At 35.2% G+C, this 24,744-nt stretch overlaps 1 protein-coding gene and 1 pseudogene across 1 annotated transcript; one reads left to right on the forward strand and one right to left on the reverse strand.

Moving 5' to 3' along the window:
• Positions 1-11,841: 11,841 nt before the first annotated feature.
• Positions 11,842-14,906, reverse strand: LOC131624759 (uncharacterized; annotated as a pseudogene).
• Positions 14,907-17,416: 2,510 nt separating this feature from the next.
• On the forward strand, positions 17,417-18,696 carry LOC131624760 (carboxylesterase 1-like). The gene has a single exon (XM_058895676.1). It carries the CDS (start codon positions 17,542-17,544, stop codon positions 18,550-18,552), a length of 1,011 nt encoding a protein of 336 aa, XP_058751659.1. The 5' UTR covers positions 17,417-17,541; the 3' UTR covers positions 18,553-18,696.
• Positions 18,697-24,744: the final 6,048 nt, after the last annotated feature.

A 24,744-nucleotide genomic window follows, 5' to 3' on the forward strand; every position in this document is an offset into this window, starting at 1 on the left:
ATATATATATATATATATATATATATATATATATATATATATATATATATTATTTCTTAAAATATATATCAAAACGCAATAAATCTATATATAATATAAACACTATAAATCTCCATCATAGAGACACATACATAAAATATTTATAAATTTTATATATGTACCTTAATTGAAGACATATTTGCTATAAATTTTGAAATTTTCCTTCAAAATATTCCTCTTTTAAAAGAAAAAATTGGTAAATAAAACCCAAAACTAACAAAATTAACATTATAATTTAAATTTAAAAATAAAATAAGTACATAATTGAATCATATATAATATTACCTCAAATTTTTTTACTTTAGAGTTGAGATAATCTTATGATTCATGGATGAAGATGTTGAACAGAAATAATTTTTGTTAATGGAAAGAGAGGGGAAACGGGGGGTTTGGAAAGGAGGGGGAAACAGTGGGTTTGGAAAGGAAATTCCAATTTTTTATAATGTTAATACTGAAGCGGTGGGTTTTGTGGCCATTAATTGATCGAAGGGGATCTCGTCGCAAAAGAAACGGTCACTTATCGCGTGGAGCATCCCCTTGCAAATTGCTTGCCTATGGAACATCATCTGCACACGCAGTCTGACCGCCTCGGTGGATGGGATGCATGCATGCCTTTAATGCGTGCGGGAGCCCCTCGGAAATGTACTCCAGTCAAGTTACGTGAGGGAGCCCCTCGCAAATGCATGCACCACCTGACCAACGAAAACACTTTTTGGTGCAATTTACTTTAGGCAGGGGTTTCCCCTCGCAAATTTATTTTCAAAATTCAAACATTTCCATCTTTGTTATTTGTGAGGGTTATACCCACACTATAAATTTTTTTTTGAATTTTTTTTAATTATGCATTGTGAGGGGCTTCACCCTAAGCAACACTATTTTTTTTTTTGGGTTTTACCTCTGGCTAAATTCTCTGGAAATATATAACTTTTCTTGTAGTGTACAGAAGAGTATACTTCACTTGAAGTTAAACCCCTTAAAGAATTTCTACATATCGAAAAGCATGTTGAAAACTTATGTGGAAACTTCCATGTTGGTAGAAAGCTCTTCAACTATCGACATAGTCTCGAAACACACTTGGGATCAATGCCCATGTATTATTCCACGAGAAATAACCCATCCTTTCCCTTGACAGCATAAATTTCAATAGGAAACACTTCATAATTTTCAAAGAAGACTGTCCTCTCTCACAACGAGAAAGACATTGCTAGCATTTGACTCAGAGTCCTTTTCTGACGATGTCCCAACATGATACTTTATATGTCCAAATTTTTTATAATTCTAACATCTCACACCTGATTCATTGTATTTTTTCTCACATAAGGCCTTCCTCTAGTAACCAACACTGAGTTTTATGAAGTATTATCCTCACCCTTCAATCTTCTTTCTTCAGAAAAATTTTTGTCCTCATAACGTGCATCTCAAGAACTGTGATATGGAGATTGGAGACGTTGTGGTTAGTTTCTAATTGCACTGCCTTGCAGTCTTTACCATTCCCATTGAACTAGAAAATCCTGATCTGCCTTGCACTGCCTTACTTTGTTTGAAATCATTTTGTAGAGTGTGGGGCTGAGCAGTGCAACCATAAAGTTTCTGAAGGTCTCTTTAAATTGTTAGACACAAATAAGGTATGTAATTGTGTTTTTAATACTGTTAGATACAAGATGCATACTGTAGAATGATCTTGAATGCCCCATGTGTAACACCCTTCTAATTTCCCCGCGTAAATTATAAAGCAATCAGAGTTTAACATGAATAAAAGGGCGCCACAATTCATTTAAATAAAATTCTACATTCATGGTCATTCTCTGCTGAGAAACAACATTTGATTGGAATAAAATTCATGTTTATCACAACAGAAATTAAACAAACTTTAGATAATTTTTAAAACCACATAAAATACTATTCATAAGGTCACATGACTTAGTTTCAAAAGAAATAATTATCCAAACAATCAAAATTAAATAATAGAGTATAATCAACTCTCACTCAAGCGTTCCCCAGTGTTACAAGTCTCAGAGCATGACACCGACACCTATTTATTAAAACTTAGGACATGACTTTACAAGCCACCCCACCGATCGCTTAACTCGCTACTTCAATCTGAAATCATCAAAGTAAGGGTGACACTACATCATAAATTAAATAGCATTATAAATTGTCAGATATAGAATTCATAAGCAATTATCCACCCTACTTAGCATATTCAGATTTACTAATTCATACCAATCACAAGCACAAGTCAAAAGTATGCACCAATAACACAACACAATCATAACACCGATTTTCATTCTGACATGTCACAATTTATACACACATCCACCAATCACAATCATTAATCAACACACAATATTATAACATTGGAACACTTTCATTCATGTTATAATGATTCATACACCTAATGCAATGCAACTATATGCATGTGGTACCAAACATGGGATAACTCATCTCACCAATCCACCATCGTCAATGATACGGCGACACCCACTAACTAATTCCACACAATGGGAATTAGCTACCACCGATCCACCATCGTCAAGGATCAGCCACATGATGATTATGAAATGCATGTATCACCCATAACATGCTCATCATCAACATTAAACAACCAGATGTCATAATCATCAACCAACATAACAATCAATAGCCACACACAGTTATGCTATTTCTCAACCATAACAAACACATATTTTACATCAACAATATATGTATATCAATCACCAGTTACAACCACGACATCATAGCAAATAAAACATTCATCAAAACACATGATAACCATATTTACCAAGAATAACATCCATTTTCATAACAAGCAGAAGCAATCACATTATATAACTCGCATCATTGCACATATTCAATTAGGCAAACAACAAATCATTCCACCTCATCAACTATGCAAAACAAGAATAAACCACATTTGGAGAAAATATTAATTTTCAAAATAAAATCAAGTTATTGTTGTTTTCTTTATTTCATAAGGTAGAACATTCAATTTAAGGAACAACGTCCAAAACGGCATCTAAAACGGACTTACGGTTTGAAAGTTAGAAGCTTTTAAAGTTAAGTGAAAATTAAGAAAAATCTATGGAACCCGGTTCCTCCCCATCTGGGAACCGGTTCCTGCTGAAACAAATCACCTCGTTTCGGGTGTTTAATATGGGAACCAGGTTCCTCCCACCTGGGAACTGGTTTCTGACGCTGCTGAAGCAGAAAAACTCCAATTTTATGACTTTTCTTCATTCCTACTTTCACCGTCAACACCAAATACGAACCCACACATTATATTGACCAATTTTCATCAGTTTTCATGATTCTAACACAACAACAATGCAATATATCTATCATCCATCAATTATAACAAACCAATTGCATCATATTCATCAAATTGGGCATGTCAGTGTCAGAATCTCATAAACCTTAACATCCTAAATAGAGGTTCAACTCTTAATCTATTCTACCATCATCAAAATTATAATACTAGTAAATAAATAATAGTCACCACTTACCTTAATTCACGATTGGATTCTATTTCTCTTTGCATTCTCTCTACGTATTCCTCCATGTTCTTCGTGCCCTAGCTCTCTCCCTCTGCCTCTTCTCAAACTTTTATCGTACCGAATGATTCCCTATTTCCTCTTTTCTCTTTTTAACCCTAGGACCCCTAATATGGTCTTCCCATATTGCTCTCACTTACTCTTTACAAATGACCACTCTTATCCTTAATATCTCTAACACTGATATTATTTTATTTTACTAATTAAAATAATTCCAATTATTATTCTAATTATTCTAAAATACGCCAAAATTCATCAATGCACATAAGCATAACGCAAACCATCACGACATCAGATGAATCACCAAGACATCGCATAAGTCACCATAATCCCAAACATCACAGATCCTCACAAACCATAATAAGAACTCAACATATCATCACTTTTTTCAATACTTCACAACGACTCATAGATTCACGCTAAAATAATTAAATAAATAATTAGTCTAGAATTTGGGGTGTTACAACTCTCCCCCACTTAGAATATTTTCGTCCTCAAAAATTTATTCGATTTAACTTCTGCAACCACTTTTTCCATCCGACTAATCAACTATCATCTCCGAAAGGCAACCCCCCGTATGATACAACAATTCATAACATTAATGGCGAAAACAACACGAATGCTACTCAAGTAACACATTTTACAACTTAACATCACAACACAAAGAGTAACCAACTTAGGAATTCTCCAGTTTAAGATCTAGAATACAACAACATAAGAACACACAACTTAAACACGACAGCAACGCAACCAACCTACCAACATCATTTTTACTCCCGTATGAACAACTCCAATACACCATGCATTCGCTGCGCCACCCTGATTACTTGTAAAGTATCAACTCTGCCAAGTTTACTCCAAATATCAATCACCAAAACCGACATAACTAAGATCTTCGACTTAACTCTTCAAAAGTTCTTTTCCAACAGGTATTCTACGCTCTCGTAATTACCGAATACTTCAAACTTAGATTCGTAAGACAACACCTCGGAACATTCAACATAAACATACATATTCGTGTTCATTCATCAATGCACGAATGCAAAGTTGATAAATGCAAATCATAGAGACCGACTCACAACTCTATGCAGATACAATGCGGTACCGACTCAATCATCTCAAGTTCACTCAGGATTTTATTGGAACCATCGTTCTTTACTTAATGTAACTCCCCGTCGAGCATACGATGTTCACCCATTGCTCACACCTCACACAGCACACGATGTTACAACGGGTTCTCATTAGAATCACACAACACAAGAATGTACATCATTGTGCTTCACATGCAAAATGACTCAAGATACTCTTGAAATGCATACATATTCACAATATATATTCATGCATTCATCTCATACTATCACATACAATCCACATACATTCACATCAATTACGCCAAACTGCAACGAACTCATTCACAATTAACATGCATTTACCTTTAATCTAGACAATGCATTTATTTGCCAAAAGGCCACAATTCACAATGGAATCCACAATCTAGGATTCACTCCATAAGGCTACCCACAACACATCGTATAACAACACACACAATTCTTTAAAAACAACCATTGACAAATCAAATAATACACAAGTGCTCGGCTTGACTTCAACCAATTCAACATACATACTATACTAGTTATCATGACACATCTATCCATCAATTATGATTTCGTCTAATATCAACAATAGATTAAGGGTGATCAGTTCCTCAATTTGCCAATAGACAGTCGGTAACCATAACAGTGGCATAAATAATCATTACCCAACGACAATAGCGTACTTCAACTTGTGCCCAAAGTTCATAAGCATAATGTTCCGCTAATTCTATAAGGCCTATCAACATATTCTTAGTTTCCTCAATTCCAACCTTGCCAATGATATAAAAACATTCAAAATCCAATACACATTCTTATACACGCTCGTAGCACCATACAATTATCAATTAAACATCCTTCTAACATCGGGAATTGTTACTACATCAAGTACAATCCAATTCGGTTCGCTCCAATTGCAACTTTCATCCAAGTTAAGAATTTCAACCACGCTAACCAACCAATAGTCTTTCTTTTATTCTCATAACCTTTATAATCCACCTAGTTTCACACTTGGCCTCATTCAATTCACAACTCAACATTATTATCGCGACCTCTCTTGAATCCGTTCTCCTCTCAACATTACCATCTCATAACATCGTCACTATAATCATTCTCATTCTACATAAATTGCATCGCTGTGCATTTTTCAATACCGTCGCATTCTTACAGATACCAATGTTTCATCAATATTTTACATTCTTCTTCACCTTTTCAATTTTCAGCAAGAATCACCCAACTTCAAACACAATTATCTCTTCCAATAAAGACCTCCCAAGTACAAAATTATATTCCAAAATGAAGGGAAACTCATGTAGATTCCAGAACATCGAGAATCGCTCAAATCCGAGTTACGAGTAAAAATTTATCATCCTTGCAATGAGACTGGTTCAGAATTCCCGTATGCAGAATTTTCCAAAAGTAAGCATCAGACCCAAATATTAAAACACACTTTTCTCCCTCTTCACAAACTTCCTAATGAGAAATCTTATATGCAAACTGTAGAGAATTTTGTAAGCTTTCCAAAAAGTCTAGAATCGCTTCAATCTAAATCTCAAGTAAAAAGTTATGCCCCTTTTACTGACAACTGCTCCATAATTGCAAAAATCAAAATTTTGAGATTGATGAACATAAGTCCCATCTCTCTCGCTTGCTTCCAAGGTTTACCAACATCCTTTCTTTTCATCCAACTACGAAAATCACTCGACTATAATCCAACTATACTCAAGACATACCATCTACATAATTAATCCATCAACTATCATTTCCATTGGAATAATTCTTCATTCTCAATCAATTCACCGTCCATAATCTATGCACATCTCAAACTCGACTGATATGAATTCATGAGTCCATACTCTCGCCGGTTCACAACAACATCGCTTCGATAACATTTACACTCTTACCATTATCATCTCCTTGAACCAACTTCTACATACTAACAACACGTCCGAGAGACAAACCTTTCAATTATTTCTTCCATTCGTTCAACTCTGACACTAACATTCCGTGCAGTACCAACAAACAAGTCTCGTTCTAAGAACAAGTGTAACCGCAACTTCATATCTTTCCAACATTATCCTGTCACAATTAAATATGTTACAGCTGCTGAAACCATTTTTATAACAAAGTTCATCTCGTTAGCTTTCCGGCGCTTCAAACGGAACTCAAATCGGATGTCTGGAACTCCAGTTATGAATTTTCGAAGTTTCATAACGATTCAGCAATTTTCCTGCGTTTTGCTTACGGAAAATCTGCTCCAAAACTCATCCTCTTCAAATTAATCACACTCTTAACGTCCTTTTATCATATCTTTTTGCTTCCAAACTTCTTATAACTTGAACAATACATTTCATCACCGAAGTCCGATTACTGAAACATCACGACAACAAAACAAACAAGTACCGAAAGTAATTCACTCATATGTCGCGTACCAAGGGATAATACGCCGACAATATTCAACTGTCGCGGAACTCAACTGACTCAACACTTGGCCGGACGGACCGACCTGCTCTGATACCACTATTGTAACACCCTTCTAATTTCCCCGCGTAAATTATAAAGCAATCAGAGTTTAACATGAATAAAAGAGCGTCACAATTCATTTAAATAAAATTCTACATTCATGGTCATTCTCTGCTGAGAAACAACATTTGATTGGAATAAAATTCATGTTTATCATAGCGGAAATTAAACAAACTTTAGATAATTCTTAAAACCACATAAAATACTATTCATAAGGTCACATGCCTTAGTTTCAAAAGAAATAATTATCCAAACAATCAAAATTAAATAATAGAGTATAATCAACTCTCAATCAAGCGTTCTCCAGTGTTACAAATCTCAGAGCATGACACCGACACCTATTTATTAAAACTTAGGACATGACTTTACAAGCCATCCCCATCGATCGTTTAAGCCACCACTTCAATCTGAAATCATCAAAGTAAGGACGAGACTACATCATAAATTAAATAGCATTATAAATCGTCAGATATAGAATTCATAAGCAATTATCCACCCTACTTAGCATATTCAGATTTACCAATTCATACCAATCACAAGCACAAGTCAAAAGTATGCACCAATAACACAACACAATCATAACACCGATTTTCACCCTGACATGTCATAATTTATACACACATCCACCAATCACAATCACTAATCAACACACAATATTATAACATTGGAACACTTCCATTCATGTTATAATGATTCATACACCTAATGCAATGCAACTATATGCATGTGGTACCAAACATGGGATAACCCATCTCACCGATCCACCATCGTCATGGATACGGCGACACTCACTCACTAATTCCACATAATGGGAATTAGCTACCGCCGATCCACCATCTCCAAGGATCAGCCACATGATGATTATGAAATGCATGCATCACCCATAACATGCTCATCATCAACATTAATCAACCAGATGTAATAATCATCAACCAACACAACAATCAATAGCCACACACAGTTATGCTATTTCTCAACCATAACAAACACATATTTTACATCAACAATATATGTATATCAATCACCAGTTACAACCACGACATCTTAGCAGATAAAACATTCATCAAAACACATGATAACCATATTTACCAAGAATAACATCCATTTTCATAACGAGCAGAAGCAATCACATTATAACAACTCGCATCATTGCACATATTCAATTAGGCAAACAACAAATCATTCCACCTCATCAACTATGCAAAACAAGAATAAACCACATTTGGAGAAAATAATAATTTTCAAAATAAAATCAAGTTATTGTTGTTTTCTTTATTTCATAAGGTAGAACATTCAATTTAAGGAACAACGTCCAAAACGGCATCTAAAACGGACTTACGGTTTGAAAGTTAGAAGCTTTTAAAGTTAAAAGCTTTTAAAGTTAAGTGAAAATAAAGAAAAATCTGTGGAACCCAGTTCCTCCCCATATGGGAACCAGTTCCTGCAGAACAAAATCACCTCGTTTCGGGTTTTTACTATGGGAACCCAGTTCCTCCCACCTGGGAACCGGTTCCTGACGCTGCTGAAGTAGAAAAACTCCAATTTTATGACTTTTCTTCATTCCTACTTTCACCGTCAACACCAAATACGAACTCACACATTATAGTGACCAATTTTAATCAGTTTTCATGATTCTAACACAACAACAATGCAATATATCTATCATCCATCAATTATAACAAACCAATTGCATCATATTCATCAAATTGGGCATGTCAGTGTCAGAATCTCATAAACCTTAATATCCTAAATAAAGGTTCAACTCTTAATCTATTCTACAATCATCAAAACTATAATACTAGTTAATAAAGAATAGTCACCCCTTCCCTTAATTCACGATTGGATTCTATTTCTCTTCGTGTTCTCTCTACGTATTCCTCCATGTTCTTCGTGCCCTAGCTCTCTCCCTCTGCCTCTTCTCAAACTTTTATCGTACCGAATGATTCTCTATTTCCTCTTTTCTCTTTTTACCCCTAGGACCCATAATATGGTCTTCCCATATTACCCTCACTTACTCTTTACAAATGACCACTCTTACCCTTAATATCTCTAACACTGATATTATTTTATTTTACTAATTAAAATAATTTCAATTATTATTCTAATTATTCTAAAATACGCCAAAATTCATCAATGCACATAAGCATCACGCAAACCATCACGACATCAGATGAATCACCAAGACATCACATAAGTCACCATAATCTCAAACATCACAGATCATCACAAACCATAATAAGGACTCAACATATCATCACTTTTTCAATACTTCACAACGACTCATAGATTCACGCTAAAGTAATTAAATAAATAATTAGTCTAGAATTTGGGGTGTTACACCATGCATCTAACATTCTCCCGCTTTATTGCAGGTATGTTCTGTGTTAGAGCTTATGTGTCGAAGTCGTTGTTGCTGCAATTTGCGGTTGATTCACTGCTGTTGTTGTTGTTTGATGTGGTTTAATCACAAAGATCAAAGTACGTTACTGTGGGGAAACTACTCAGGTACGATGTCCTTGGGTTGATTCATCTTCAACACTATACGGATTTTTATTTGAGGTAAATACATCTATTCAATAATTTCCTCCTTTGTCGTATTTTTTTCTTCTTTTTGTTCTTCTTATGTTTTCTTGTCATAACAATAGCAGATGATTCGTATAATTTTTTTAAACCAGTGGCTGTTGTAGTTTCGTAGGTCAGGAAACCTAGAGCGAATATTCTTCCACCTTGATAAATAACATTTCTTGTAAAACTTCAATGCTAGGATCTCAGCTCTCGGGAGGTCGAAAGCAAAGAGCTGCAACAAAATGGTTTCATGGTTACAGTGTGCGTGTTTCATATATGATTAAGTTGTTCTTATGTTGTGAAATGTAAGTTTAGAGATGATAACCGCATATCAATACAATTACCTAATATTTGTGTCTAGGTCTGCTTGTCTAAATTATTCTGCATTGTTTGATAAACCAATTTCTTTTTGTAGGAACTTGAGTATGACAATGATTCTTTTTCCTCGGCAGAGTTTGATGACGAGTTTGAGGATGAGTTTGAGGATGAACGTTCGCCACCAAAAATAAGTAGATCCAAATATCAAAGAAAGCATCAAAGGATGTGGACAACCGCCGAAGTGATGAAGTTGGTTGATGGCATATCTGAACATGAAGTTGGTCGATGGACTGATATACAGAGGTTTTTGTTTTCTGCTTCAGGCTACCGAATTCCCACATATATCAGGGTACTTTACTTTACTGAAATTAACAAATTCAGTTGAAATCTTTCTTCCGAAATATGATTTATGCAGGATAACTGGCGTAACCTTCTCCGAGCCAGTTCTGCTGAGAAATTCATCCAGAAAGAGGTTAACTTTCTAGTTTCCTATTTTGAAAGCAACTTTTGTAAATATGCTATATCTCTGATGTAAATTATTGAGGATAAGTTAATGTAAACAATCATTTGGTGATTGTAAGGTGAGGAAAATGATAAGATTGCCCCGCGGTCCTTACCTTTCAAAAGTTTGTTACATTTAAAAGCATGTTAGTTTTTTTATGGCTCCATTCACAGGATCAACTACATGAAAAGGCTAAGTTATAAACATGCAGAAAACCTCATTGCACTGCCACAGAATGAATCAAGGTTATATTTATATATGGTTCAATATTGAGAAGGCTTTGGGTTTAGGTTGGACATTCTTATAGTCAGTTTCATATAAGGTCTAATATCATAAATTAATACACCAAACTGGTGATGATTTTGCAAATTTAAAATTGGTTAAATACTTAGATATATGTATAATTTCTTTTTAATATAAGTCACAGGCCACTGGCAGGATTATTAGCTTGATGACACTGGCACTACATGGACTGACAGGATTAGTTGTGTGCTACATGGACTGACAGGATTAGTTGTGTGATTTAGAGAAGAAAGAGGAAGAGCCGTAAAAAATACAGGTGATTTTATTTACAGTGACAACAATGTGATGTTGTTGTTTTTGGTGGCCTTGCAGGTGAAAGAATTACCAGCCTATCTAGCAGTAGCTTCAAACACCTCAGGTTCAACTTCCGAGGAATTGTTTGAAGATCTTACCGAGTAGCTTTATATTTTAGCCCAATGTTGAAATTTTATTTAGCCTAATGTTGTTAAATAGCCACAGGTACTGCATTGATGTTTCATCAATAATAAGATATTATATTGCAGATTTTTATTAGACCATTTACAATGGTTGAAAAACTCAACACCCACTTTTTCAACTCCCAACACTCCACATCATTTTCTCTTTCTTCCACCTAATAACTCAACACCCATTCAACTTTTACCCTCTCCAATGGTTTTTCACTCAACACCCTACCCCACCACTTTTTATTTTTATATTCTTATTTAAATTTTATTTTTATTTTTATGATTACATAAAATTACAATTATTGATTAAAATTAAATTAAAATAATAAATACTTAATAATTTATTTTTTAATTTTTTGTAATAAAAACAAAATTTATTTAAATAATTGGATACGATACAAATCATCTTAAATTAATTTAAAATACAACACACAATTAACGTAATTAGTACGTTACAAATAATTTAAAATGCAATACAACACACAGGTAACGTAATTAGTACGATACAAATAATTTAAAATGCAATACAACACACAAATAATTCAATCACGGAACATTCCAAACTTTGTCCATATGTGCTTCACTAGATCGGCTTGCAATTCTTGATGAACATTTGGATCACGGAACTCTGATCTAGCACGCACATGATTTGCAAAAGCGGGTAACACCTCGGTCGAGTATGGTTGTGGTGCACTAGATCCACTTTCCCCAGATTGCTCAAAATCGGTCCAACGTTGAGAATATGAATCTCGTTCATCCTCAACAATCATATTATGTAATATGATGCATGACCTCATGATGATACCCAAATCAGCTATGTCCCACAAGCGAGCTGGTTCACGGATGATTTTAAATCGAGCTTGGAGCACTCCAAATGCACGTTCGATGTCCTCCCGACATCCCTCCTGAAATTTTGCAAATAATTTATCGGGTTCACTTTGAGGAAGTCTAATCGATTTGACGAAAGTTGGATAAGAAGGGTAGATACCATCAGCTAGATAGTATGCCATATTATATGGACGTTGATTCACAAAGAAATTCACACTTGGAGCCTTTCCCTGTTCCACGTCATCAAACACTGGTGACCGGTCTAGAACGTTTATATCGTTCAACGTTCCCGGACATCCAAAAAAGGCATGCCAGATCCATAGGTCATGAGATGCAACTGCTTCAAGAATAACTGTGGTGGTTCCCTTATCCCCTCTAGTAAATTGTCCTTCCCATGCTTTAGGACAACTTTTCCACTCTCAGTGCATGCAGTCAATACTCCCAATCATCCCTGGGAACCCCCGCATTTCACTAACATGCAGTATTCTTTGCAGGTCATCTTGGGTTGGTGCTCTCAGATACACTTGCTCGTACAAGCGTATGATTCCTTTACAGAATCTACGTAAGCACTCCAATGTTGTAGTACCTCCTATTTTGATGTACTCATCGACCGCATCTGCTGCCACACCATATGCTAACATTCGCATTGATGTGGTACATTTTGCTAAGGGTGATATACCTTCTTTATTGGCTGCATCAACTCGCTGGGTGAAGTAGTTATCACTACTTGAAAGGTCCCCAACGATTCGAAGGAAAACATTTTTTTTCATCCGGTACCGACGACGAAACATTGCATCGTCATATGTAGGCTCATTGGCAAAGTAGTCGTCAATTAGTCTTTGGTTTGCCGCTGCATGATCTCTATTGAGATATTTTCTACTACGAGGTGCATTATCTTCCGATATTTTGTTTCTACGCTCTCTAAATCGATTGACTATATAATTTTCTTCAATTTCACGATTTTGATTATAGGCTGCGATATCAAAATGATATTGTGATGGATCCATTTTTTTGTGATATTGGAGGTAGATTGGATGGGATTTGGGATATTGGTACATAAATGGATGTATGAGTCCCTATATATAAATGGATGTGGGTGGTGGACCACTGACGGATTCGAAATAATTTATTGTATAGAGTTAATTATCAGATAAGGAATAGATTCGAATTGGGTGGTGGACCACTGACGGATTCGAAATAATTTATTGTATAGAGTTAATTATCAGATAAGGAATAGATTCGAATTGGGTGGTGGACCACTGACGGATTCGAAATAATTTATTGTATAGAGTTAATTATCAGATAAGGAATAGATTCGAATTTGGTGGTGGACCACTGACGGATTCGAAATAATTTATTGTATAGAGTTAATTATCAGATAAGGAATAGATTCGAATTTGGTGGTGGACCACTGACGGATTCGAAATAATTTATTGTATAGAGTTAATTATCAGATAAGGAATAGATTCGAATTTGGTGGTGGACCACTGACGGATTCGAAATAATTTATTGTATAGAGTTAATTATCAGATAAGGAATAATTAAAGCAAACACTACACTGGCATATTGAAACAACAATAATTAAAGCAAACACTACACTGGCATATTGAAACAACAATAATTAAAGCAAACACTACACTGGCATATTGAAACAACAATAATTAAAGCAAACACTACACTGGCATATTGAAACAACAATAATTAAAGCAAACACAACACTGGCATATTGAAACAACAATAATTAAAGCAAACACAACACTGACAAATACTTCATTGAAATTAATTATCAAACAGTTCTGCCTCCAACTTTTTCAACAGCTGGTTCTTTCGGTCATCTAGATGCTCTTCGGAAGTTAGCTTTAGATACATCTTCATTTTCTTGGTTTTAGTCTTTTCCAAGGCTATATTGTTAGCCTGCTGTTGCATCAAGGCTATGTTGTCCAATCGTTCAAGCTCTTTCGTCTTGAATTCTTTGTATTCAGCCCATTCTTTGTCCACCACCTCCGAGGCATATTCCTTGCTTTTCTTTTTACCCTTTTTTTTAGCTGCCTCCCTTCCTATAGGACGAGCACTGGATTCTACAGTGTTTGAGCCACATGCATCACTCTCACGAGATCTCTTAGATCCACTACTTCCTGAGCCAATATTTCCTCCTACTTGACTACCATAACGTGGTTGATCACGGAGAGCGTGCCATTCTTCCATTAAAGTGAATCTAACATTCTTCCCACATGCATATAATTCTTGAGCTTTTGCCAAAACATCATTCTCCGACCAACCACTTCCTTGCATACGCTTAGCGCCATCATAAGCGCCAATCCATTTACCCAACACTTTGTTCATATAATTAAAACGGTTTCGGCATGCAGGTGCATCACGCGGAGGATCGAATGAGCAATGCTCATTACAATACTCAGCAATTTTACCCCAATATGTTTCACCTTTCTGGTTTCTCCCGACAACACTGCTTGTTCCAAATTTAATCCACCCACTAATTAGCACCAAATTTTGTTCAGTGTTCCATGTTGGTTGCTGAGTTTTCCTGCTCTTAGGAGTTGAATCCTCTGAATTTGGACCGACTTCATTAGAAACTATCATGCCACCAATAGTTAGTTGTGTTGAAAACTCGGGAAATTCAGGTACACCACCACTTGGAAAATTTGCATTCGCCATTGTCACATAACCATTAAACGGGGGTGTTTGAGATGGATTTCTCGGCATAGATCCATAATATGGTTGAAAGTTTGGAACAGAGGATGACTGGTTGAAATTTGGTGGAAAACCAAAATTAGGTATGTTTTGAGGATGTTGGTTGGAAAATTAATTTGGATTTTGATAATAGTTGGGATTTTGATAATTGTTGGGATTTTGAAAATTGTTGGGATTTTGGTTAAATGGAAAATTAGCAGAATCTTGAGTGTTAAAATGATTATTGGGATCCATTTCACTAAAAAAAGACACTTAACTTCAAAATAAACACTAATAGAAAGATAATAATAAGATTAAGATAGTGAAAAACTTGATTTTTTTTCTGTGTACAAATCAAATGAACCAAGTCTCTATTTATAGAGAAAAAAATCATGAATTTTGGTAAAAATAAAAAAATAAAAAAATAATTTGTAACGAAATAATTGAGTCCAAAGTATTAAATGGATAAAAATCTGGCCAGCCAATCACAAACAGCCAAGTGGCATTAATTATCTCTTTTCTCTTTCTCTCTCCGCGTGGGATAAAGCCCACTCTCACTGCCAGGGAGTGGCTCACACGCGCCAGCTTTGGGCCATTCAGGCGCTGCCACGTCAGCCTCTGGGTCAGTTTACTTGGTGTTGAGTTTTCTCAACATCTCTCTCCTCCAACACACACTCAACACCACTTTACACACACCATTGCACATCATTTTCCCATGTTGACTTCAAATAAACCCACCATTGTAAATGGTCTTATAGTTTTACTCCAATACGTGCTTTTAGGTATAATTTTCAAAGGGACTTTATATTGAATAACATAACGAGGGACTTTTAGTTGTCAATTTATTTTTAAATGGGGACAAATGACACCATTTAATTTTTATGTATTTAATTATTTATTATTTAGAATAATTGTTTAATGTTTTCGATATATTTTACACTAAAGGTAACATTATTCAACTTTTTGAATTGGGTAAATAAGAATTCATGATGGAACGGTTCTTTTGTTGTGATAGATCATAATATATAAAATCAAATATTTATTGCATGCCTCTACTTATTTGGAAAATGGAAATTTCTAAAAAAAATGATTTTTTAGATAAGATATTTATAAATTAGAAAAGGAAAATGCTAAATAACGGGAATATTTTTTCACGACAAATATGCGAATTAATGTGGCTACAAGCCTACAACTAGAAAAATGCTGGAAATTTCTAAAAGGAAATGATTTTTTTAGATAAGATTAAATCAAAATGGTATAAAGATTTTATATTAAAGTCAAACTAACAAGTAACAATACTTTTCTTATTTCAGTCAAAATTTCCTTTTAAATATAGTATTAATTTGTTAATTACATTAACACCAAATCACCATCAAGATAATAACGATTTTTTTATCAAATATGAGTATTTATCAGCAATTATAATTATTAACTAAATATTTATAATACATTAAATTATATAATGATATTTAATAATATTTCAAGGTGATTGTTCAATTATAAACTACTAGCTAGTACATAGAACATATTCACTACGTATCATAATAAGTGTTTTATTTAAGTTTTACGCAATTCTTAAGAAAATGATTAGATGTGATGATTTTAATGAAAAAATTAGTATCAGTTACTAAAGTATCATTATTTATTATAGGTAATGAAGTAGTTGAAAAACGTGAAAGTTAATATATAGGGATATAGTGGTGAAAAAAAATAATAAATATTGTATTGGTATTTTAAAGAGACATTTATTTTAAGATATAGAAAAAGTACAAATGAGACAGTTATAACTTATTATAAGACCGAGTAGTATTTAAATTAGATAAGTTTCACCAACCATCTTTGAAGTCAGTAAAGCTAACAATTCCCACTTATCCAATAGATGGAGTTAGTAAAATGCAATGCAGGTAACATTTCAAAATGGAGTTAGTAAAATCACACAATGGAGTTATAACTTTATAAATAAGAGTCTTATCCTCCACATATCCACATATGATCACAATCAATTTACTTCTCTATTTCATGTTAGTGTATTGTCTAAGTTTAAGTTTACATATGTGTATATATCTTTTATTGGTATCTCTCACGTCATTTACAATAAGATTTTGACGGATTTTCATGTTACAAATAAACATATACGGAAAGAAGAAGAAAATTTGGTATGGTACGTGTATTTAAGTCAAGGTAAATTCTTATCTATCCAACTCAAAAAGTTGGGTAAAATTACCTCCAATTAAAATGTCTTGGAAACATTCAATAATTGTATTATTTTATAATTAATTAAATATGTTAAAATTAAATGAGATCTTTTTATTGGTTGAAGGTACTCTACTCAACTTTTTGAGATGGGTATAGAAGTTGTTCCCTTAAGTCAATGGCATGACATGTATAATTTTTTTTTTCCGTCATTTTTCCACTAGTACATTTTCAACTTCAAATTAGATTCCACCCATTTTGAACCACACACACTTACTAACAATTGGTCCCCTAGCTTAATTACGTGCTAGCTGTCCTAAATTGTCTCTAACCAGCAGTTTGAAATTTCTACATTTGTTTATACTTAACTAACCGAATAATAATCTTAAATTGACTGCTAACAAACCCTTTCGTACGACATATCACATGATCAATGTTCCTTATAAAGTTCAACAGCATCACATATCTTTGTACCTGCGATTTCCAAACCAGTGTTCCACAACAGATCTATAGCCATGCCTGTGTCACTACACATTGCTGCTACTACTATACTCTCCTTGCATTTTCTTCTCTTCCTTGTTAATGCTAACTCATCCATGGATCCATACAAAGTACTCAACCTAATCCTCAACCCAAACGGCACCGTCACACGCTTACAAAAAATCCCACAATCCCCTCCTTCACCAAATCCAAATCTCCCCACAACCGCACTCTCCAAAGATATCACCATCAACCAATCAAAACATACTTGGGCTCGAATCTACCTTCCCCACAAACCACTTTCCAAGAAGCTACCTCTCATCATCTTCTACCATGGCGGCGGCTTCATTTTCTACAGCGCCGCTTCAACTTACGTCCACAACTTCTGCGAAAACATCGCCAACAAAACTCAATCCGTCGTCGTTTCACTCGACTACCGCCTCGCACCAGAACACCGTCTTCCCGCGGCGTATGAAGATTCCGTGGAAATTCTTCACTGGATTAGAACTTCAAACGACGCATGGTTGACACGTTACGCTGATTACTCACGTTGTTATCTCATGGGAGAGAGTGCTGGAGGTAATATCGCCTACATCGCGGGTCTACGTGCGGCTGCAATAGTTGATGAGATTAAACCGATTAGCATCAGAGGGTTGATATTGATTCAACCGTTTTTTGGTGGGACCAAGAGGACTCCATCGGAGTTAAGGCTTGAGAAGGATATGAATCTACCTTTGATTTTTACCGATGCGTTGTGGGAATTGTCGTTACCCGTAGGCGTTGATCGTGATTACGTGTATTCTAATCCAACGGTGAATGGTGGTGATAAGATTTTGGAGAAGATTAAGTTGTTTGGGTGGAAGGTTGCGGTTTTTGGGTGTGATGGGGATCAACTTGTGGACCGTCAGAGGGAATTAGTGAAGCTGCTTGAGGGTAAAAATGTCCATGTGGTTGGGAAATTTTATAGTGGGGGTAGACATGGTATTTTTATGGGTGATCCTTCCATGTCTGAAAAAGTGTTCGATTTGGTCAAGAGTTTTCAATAATGAATTATAAGTAATGTAGTCAATATTTTGGCATGTAGTTTGCATTTTGGAGTAGTATGTGAGAATAAAGCAAGTAATCCTATCTATCACTATTTGTAATGGTAAACAATGAGTTATAACAAACATACACTTCTCTTATTTTAATGGTACAGCTAATATATGAAATATCGTGCTTCCAATAATGTTTGCAATTTACAACTTTGCGTTCAATTTTGAAAATTCACCATGTCAAATAGCTCTTGTTACGCTACAGTAGCACATGCTTTGCTGTATAGGTTTATGTATGTCATTACACCAATGACAAGTATCTCTAATTGCACAAGTTGGAAAACAATTAAGCAAAATTCATTCATTATTCTTTAAATTGTACAAGTTGGTAAACAATTAAGTAAAATCTATTAACTATTACATTGGAAATTTTACGAAGATCATCCCTCCAAACGCGCCCATCCTATAGAACAGAGTTAAAAAAAGGTGTGCTTAAACGCATCTTCAAAGATCAATTGAGGTCTCAAGTAATAAGGTTGTGATGTATGCATCTTTGTTCCACGCCTCTTGCCCAGACAGTGATAGATCATGCTTGCAAAATCGTTCACATGCCACTTGTTGTGAAATACCCGAATGTTCACTTTGTTTCTATTCCATTGATGAACCACAACGGCATGGTGAAGTGATGGAATAAAGTCTAGGTGTGGTGAAGCAAGGTTTCGCTATGATAGATAGGAGGTTGATCTGTAAGATTTGCACTTTAACGCCAAAAAAAGTAGAGCAAGTTATGGTTAGAACATATCCTAGGTCTCACACGGGATCTCATATGAAGGACAATTAGAAATCGCACATGCTTCTCGACGTGGAATGAGGGGAATGGTTAGATAATATACAACAGTGAATAACGTCTATGGTGAGATCAATTACAGTCTCAAGGTCGTAGGTGTAGTGTAGTTTCAACTTTTTACTGGGCTTAACTTTTGACTAATGATTGACCCTCCTTTTTATTAGGCTTTTGGTTGGCCCATAACAGTTGTCCATATGGCTTGCTTTAACGTGGCAATGAGAAATTTCCAAATTACCGGGTCGACATCACCTTAGGTCAGGATCTTCATGGAGGGTCCTTCGTTCATTCATTTGTAGAAGTGGAAAATATTTAGAAATTCAAAAATGAGTTACCTTAGGAACATGTGCATTAAATGTCAGTTTCACCATTAAGATGCTTCCCAAGATTGTGTTTACAAGTAACCCTAGATCCTTAGGGCAGAATGTGGCTCTCTCCTTAAGGGGGTTCACGTATACTGGAGTATTGTTGTAATCTCGAGGAAAATCTGAATATTGTTTTTCATCTGTATGTTTCCCTTCATTTTTGAGTCGTTGATTTGTTTATCTCAATCAACTATATAAAAGTTATTTCATCTTTCAACGTAAATTTTCTCTCTTTGCGCAAATTGTAATTTTTCTCTTTTCTTCGCAAACTCAGATTATTCCTTCCTGAGCTGCAGAGATTCCTACTTTGTCTGTCCCTTTCCTTCTTTGAATTTCACACCTCTTGGTTCATCACACCTTCAAAGCACCCTCTATCGTGTAATTTCCTTCAACTTTTTGTTTTTTCCAAGTACCACTTTTATCCTTCTCGTTTAAATTTGTTTTCTCTTCTTTGTTTTAGCCTTGACCAATGTAGGAGATAAACCTCTAAATGTCATCAAAATATTTAGTGGCAATGATATGAATGATGCTTCATCTCACACTGGGGTTAGTAGACCCATAAATGTTGAATTTCGCTCCTCTGGAAGTCACTTACCTTTTCAAACCTTATTGTTGTCTCTGATTGTTTTGAAGTTAGTGAGGGTTCTATCGAAGATGGTAGTGAATCCTTGAGTTCCGACTTTGGTGTAAATACATATGTTTCTACAAAAGGATTCAAAGGGATGATACTGGATCGTCCCATTGTTGGGGAGGGTGGTGTGTGTCCCCCTTTTTCTGTATTGCCAGCATTAGATTTTGAGTTTGTAGAGGCAAATCGTGATGACTCCAAGGATCATACATTCATTAAAAAAATTTAGATCTTTGTGAAGCTCCTTTGACTAATGTGGGTGCCTCTCTATGGATGTATGTTCTCTTGACTGAAATTTAAATTTAAATTTAATGGTTTTAAGGTGGAAGTATTAAATCATTTAAGGATCACTCCATCCCAATTGCACCTGGTAGCTTGGGCCTTTATAAAGTTATTACAATATTGGCGAGACTACTCGGAAGAAGTTCCGAATTTAAAATATTTTTCAATCTCTTCAACATGACATGTACTTCTTCTCGAAGGGAAGGGAAAATGGTTGTTCTCGTTCTGTCCGCCAATAAAGATGTTTGGCTTATATCTTGAAAGTCAAAAAAAATTGAGGATTGTTACTTCTCAGTCACTCCCTATAATTGTGAAGCGTATTTTTAGTTATGAATCATTCTTGAATATTTCTCATCCCATTCTTCCCCCATTGTTTGGATCCGGCAAAATGTCAGAACATAATTAAAAAATGTTGGGCCCGGAATCATTTTTTCTGGTCTCCAAAAAGTTGTACATTTTACTCTAACTCTAAGGGCCTGGAAGAGGAGTTTCTGAAAGACGGTATATTCTCCTTCTGGGAGATATTGGGTTATGAATATGGGGTCAGCCCATCAGATGAACCATATACCCAACAAAATGGGCATTACATTAATACTCAACCGATCTTGTTGATTAACTAACTGTAAACATAAGAAGGAGTGAACTGTGTTACTTATAAATTGAGTTTATTTTTAAAAAAAAAAAACCTTCTTAAAAGTGGTTTATGTTAGTTCAATAGAGATACAGAAGTGAAAAAGAAGAAGAAGATAAAAGTAAATGACATAAATTAAAGAGATAGAGTTTGAGAAGGTACATATGAGATGTATACAGGTTCGACCTACCACTTGACCTACTCTTGTCACAAAGAGTTTCCTCTTGAGTGTTCTACTAAAAATGAGTCTTGCACTTTTAAGGATATGCCACAAACCTTTTACAACAATGAGAGATATTACACAAGCTGGTCCCAAAATCAAATGGAGCTTTTAACAAGCTAAGCTCACAAACCAAATAAATATTTTAACGGGTTGATCTCAAGAACCAAACATAAATTTTAACAAGTTAACCTTTAGAACCAAACGATAGTATTATCAAAGGAATCTTACCTTTAAACAAGAAAAAAAGCATCACTTCACCAGTACAATCAAACTCTCACATGTATTTTTCACCATCTTGACACTAGGGCAACTTTTTGTGAATAATAAGAAAGCGGAATAATTACACCATGGTTCCTTTAAGTTATTTTATTGCATAATATAGTCTCAAATTCAAAATATGGTGTAAAACAAGAATGAGGAGAAACCTTCTATTTATAAGAGAATATTTGTCCCAAAAAATAAAATATCCATGAGTTTTTTTAATGATTTAATCGATTAACCCTATGACTTAATCGATTATTTAAGATAAATATGGAAGGTTTTAAATCCACTCTCACTAATTGATTAGAACCCTTATAAAATGATTGAGAGAAGTTACCAAGATTTAATTTATTAACCCTAATCTGTTAATCAATTATCCAGTATAAAAATCATTCCTAATTGTTTCAGCAAGCCACTAATCTCTTAAGAACGTCCAAAAAAAACTTTTTCAAGTGTTTTAACAAAAAAAAAAGGCTTCAAAACATTTTTATGACTGTGTGTGAGTTGCCTTAGTATCTTGAGAGTTAATCTTATACATATACATTTGATTGACCACCCAAACACAAGACCATGCGAGCTTTCATAATACCTCTTTTTTGAAAACCTTGAAGCTTCAAGTTTCTCAACTTGGTTCATCATTGATTTAGCATTTTATTTGGATCATGATTATTCTACTAATGAGTCTTGATATAGAGTCTTTGATATACACCAACATCAAAGGTTGTTGGAGCAAAGATCATCAGGGACTTCACCAAACATCATTTGGCAATAGATGTTGCCATCATCAATCCCAGAAAGGTCATGTGATGGTTGTGGATAGTTATAGCAACAACATAGATCCATAGGTCATAGAAGCAACTAGTGCTCGAGACAGATAAAAGAACTATTTGGTGAAATGAGGGGATTGCATTTTAGTTTGTCTTAATTACCCTCTTAGTATTTTTCCTAACATTCATCTTTATCTTGTCATGCATATAACATGAGGCTGGTTCGTGACATTTTTAAGAGGAAGAAATATCACGAGGCGAAGAATGTGCCTTCGTCTCATTTTATGAAATCCACTTCGACCTTGGCAGAGGCAACACTGGGGGCAGTCCAATAGGAAGGTAATGCCCTTATTATTGAGAAAACACAACTAGTTTAAGACGGACAAGGTCATAGGTCAGACCATAGGAATTCGTCCTTAAAACGTCGGAGAAAAAAGTCCCACGACCGGTCTATGACTTGCGCTAATGAAACTACCTAAATACAATGGAAAGATCAAGCTCAAGAAGGAAATCCTGCCAAAATGTCTAAAACTTCTTGAATACTTCATGACTAGGGGGATCGTAATGTCAAGTAAGTGCGGTCTAGCCTCCTAAAAATGGACTATGCCTACATCCAAAATTTATTGGATACGAATAAGCTGGAAGATATAACCTTCAAGATGTATTTGGATGCCATTTTGATATCCATATCAACAGCTGGTCAGGACAAGGTGTTGACACCCGATAATCTTACCTAGGAAAATGAGGTTTTGAAGGGTCATTATCATGTCATGTGCTATAAGCGAAAAAACTCTAGGAACAACTAATTAGTCATATAAAGGTCATAGAGACAAATGGTGCTTCTTCTGACCTTGCTGAAAAAGTTGCCATCTTGGAGGAGTCATTGCGAAGAAGGAGAAAACATTAAGCAATATTGGGAAAGAATTGGGAGAAGTTCGAGAAGTACTGACTTATCTTACTCCAAGTTTAAGGAGGTTGAAACCATCTGTTTAAAAGATAAAGATGATCATTCCAAAAAGGTGATGCCTTATGAGGATCGCCTAGTAGAAGGTTCACTGCTAGTCTGATCGCGGTTACCCTTCCTATCGTTATTCAAGTGGAAGGTTCACCGCTAGTCTGTAGGCTTTTGGGAAAATCATACATACAAGGTTCACCGCTAGTCTGATCGTGGTTACCCTTCCTATCGTTATTCAAGTGGAAGTTCGGGATTCTCCAAACTGAGTAGTAGTATAAAGTATTTTATGTTTGTTTCTAGTTGTAATTGGAGGGAGCCTTGTTACTAGGCTCGTTGTCAGAGTGAATCATTGGAATGAACCACCTTCTCGATATCAGATGCTTAATCAAGATTTAGGAAGGCCTGTTCTTGGTGTTTCTATAACATCGAACACGATTGTGTTGCATCTTTTTGTTCTTAACTCATCCTAGTCCACTAATGACTAACGAGTTTCAATACTCTACTTTGATGAGGATTCACATATTTTGGGGAAATAATGAGACTGTTCACCAAGAAGAGTAAACTTAACTAGCGTACCATACTCGTCAAACATCAACTAACTTGGCCTTTGGTGATACCACTATGGGAAATGTATTCTTGTGCGACTAACTTTGGAAGGAAAAAGAAATGTTTCATGGATGTGTCAATGCTTTTACTATCAAACGAGATTGGTACTTAGAGAAGATTACCAAGATGACTAGAGTGTTGATAGAGATAGCAAATGAAGTGTAGAGTTTTAGATACCCTCATTTATTGGTTGAGGTGAAATCTCTTGGGCAAGTGTTGAAGCGGTAAAACAGAAAGCAAAAAGTAATAGGTATATTATTACTGGGTGATATACGTCATATCATATCGTCTACACAACGATTAGTGAGAGGGAAAAACTACCGTTCAACAGTTTCAATTCTTCTAAGTTTGGTTTTGGGTGCGGAAGGTATATTTCGGGAAAACTAAATAAAGAAAATAAACAATCTATTGCAACTCAAGAGAATTCATTATGGAATCGTATTTCATTCTACCCGTCAAATACTTAATTCTGAAGATCTATCGCGCTACACCTACAATACGCATCAATATCATCAAGCATCACTCAAGACTTACCACAATAGAGGTTATGTTTAACGCAAAGTTGCAGACAACAATATCACTGCGTCAATAATTTCCCAACTGAAACAAACAACACGGAGGCATTAAGCTCTGATACCCACA

Source organism: Vicia villosa, unplaced genomic scaffold (assembly GCF_029867415.1).
Source record: "Vicia villosa cultivar HV-30 ecotype Madison, WI unplaced genomic scaffold, Vvil1.0 ctg.000162F_1_1_1, whole genome shotgun sequence".
NCBI lineage: Eukaryota > Viridiplantae > Streptophyta > Magnoliopsida > Fabales > Fabaceae > Vicia > Vicia villosa.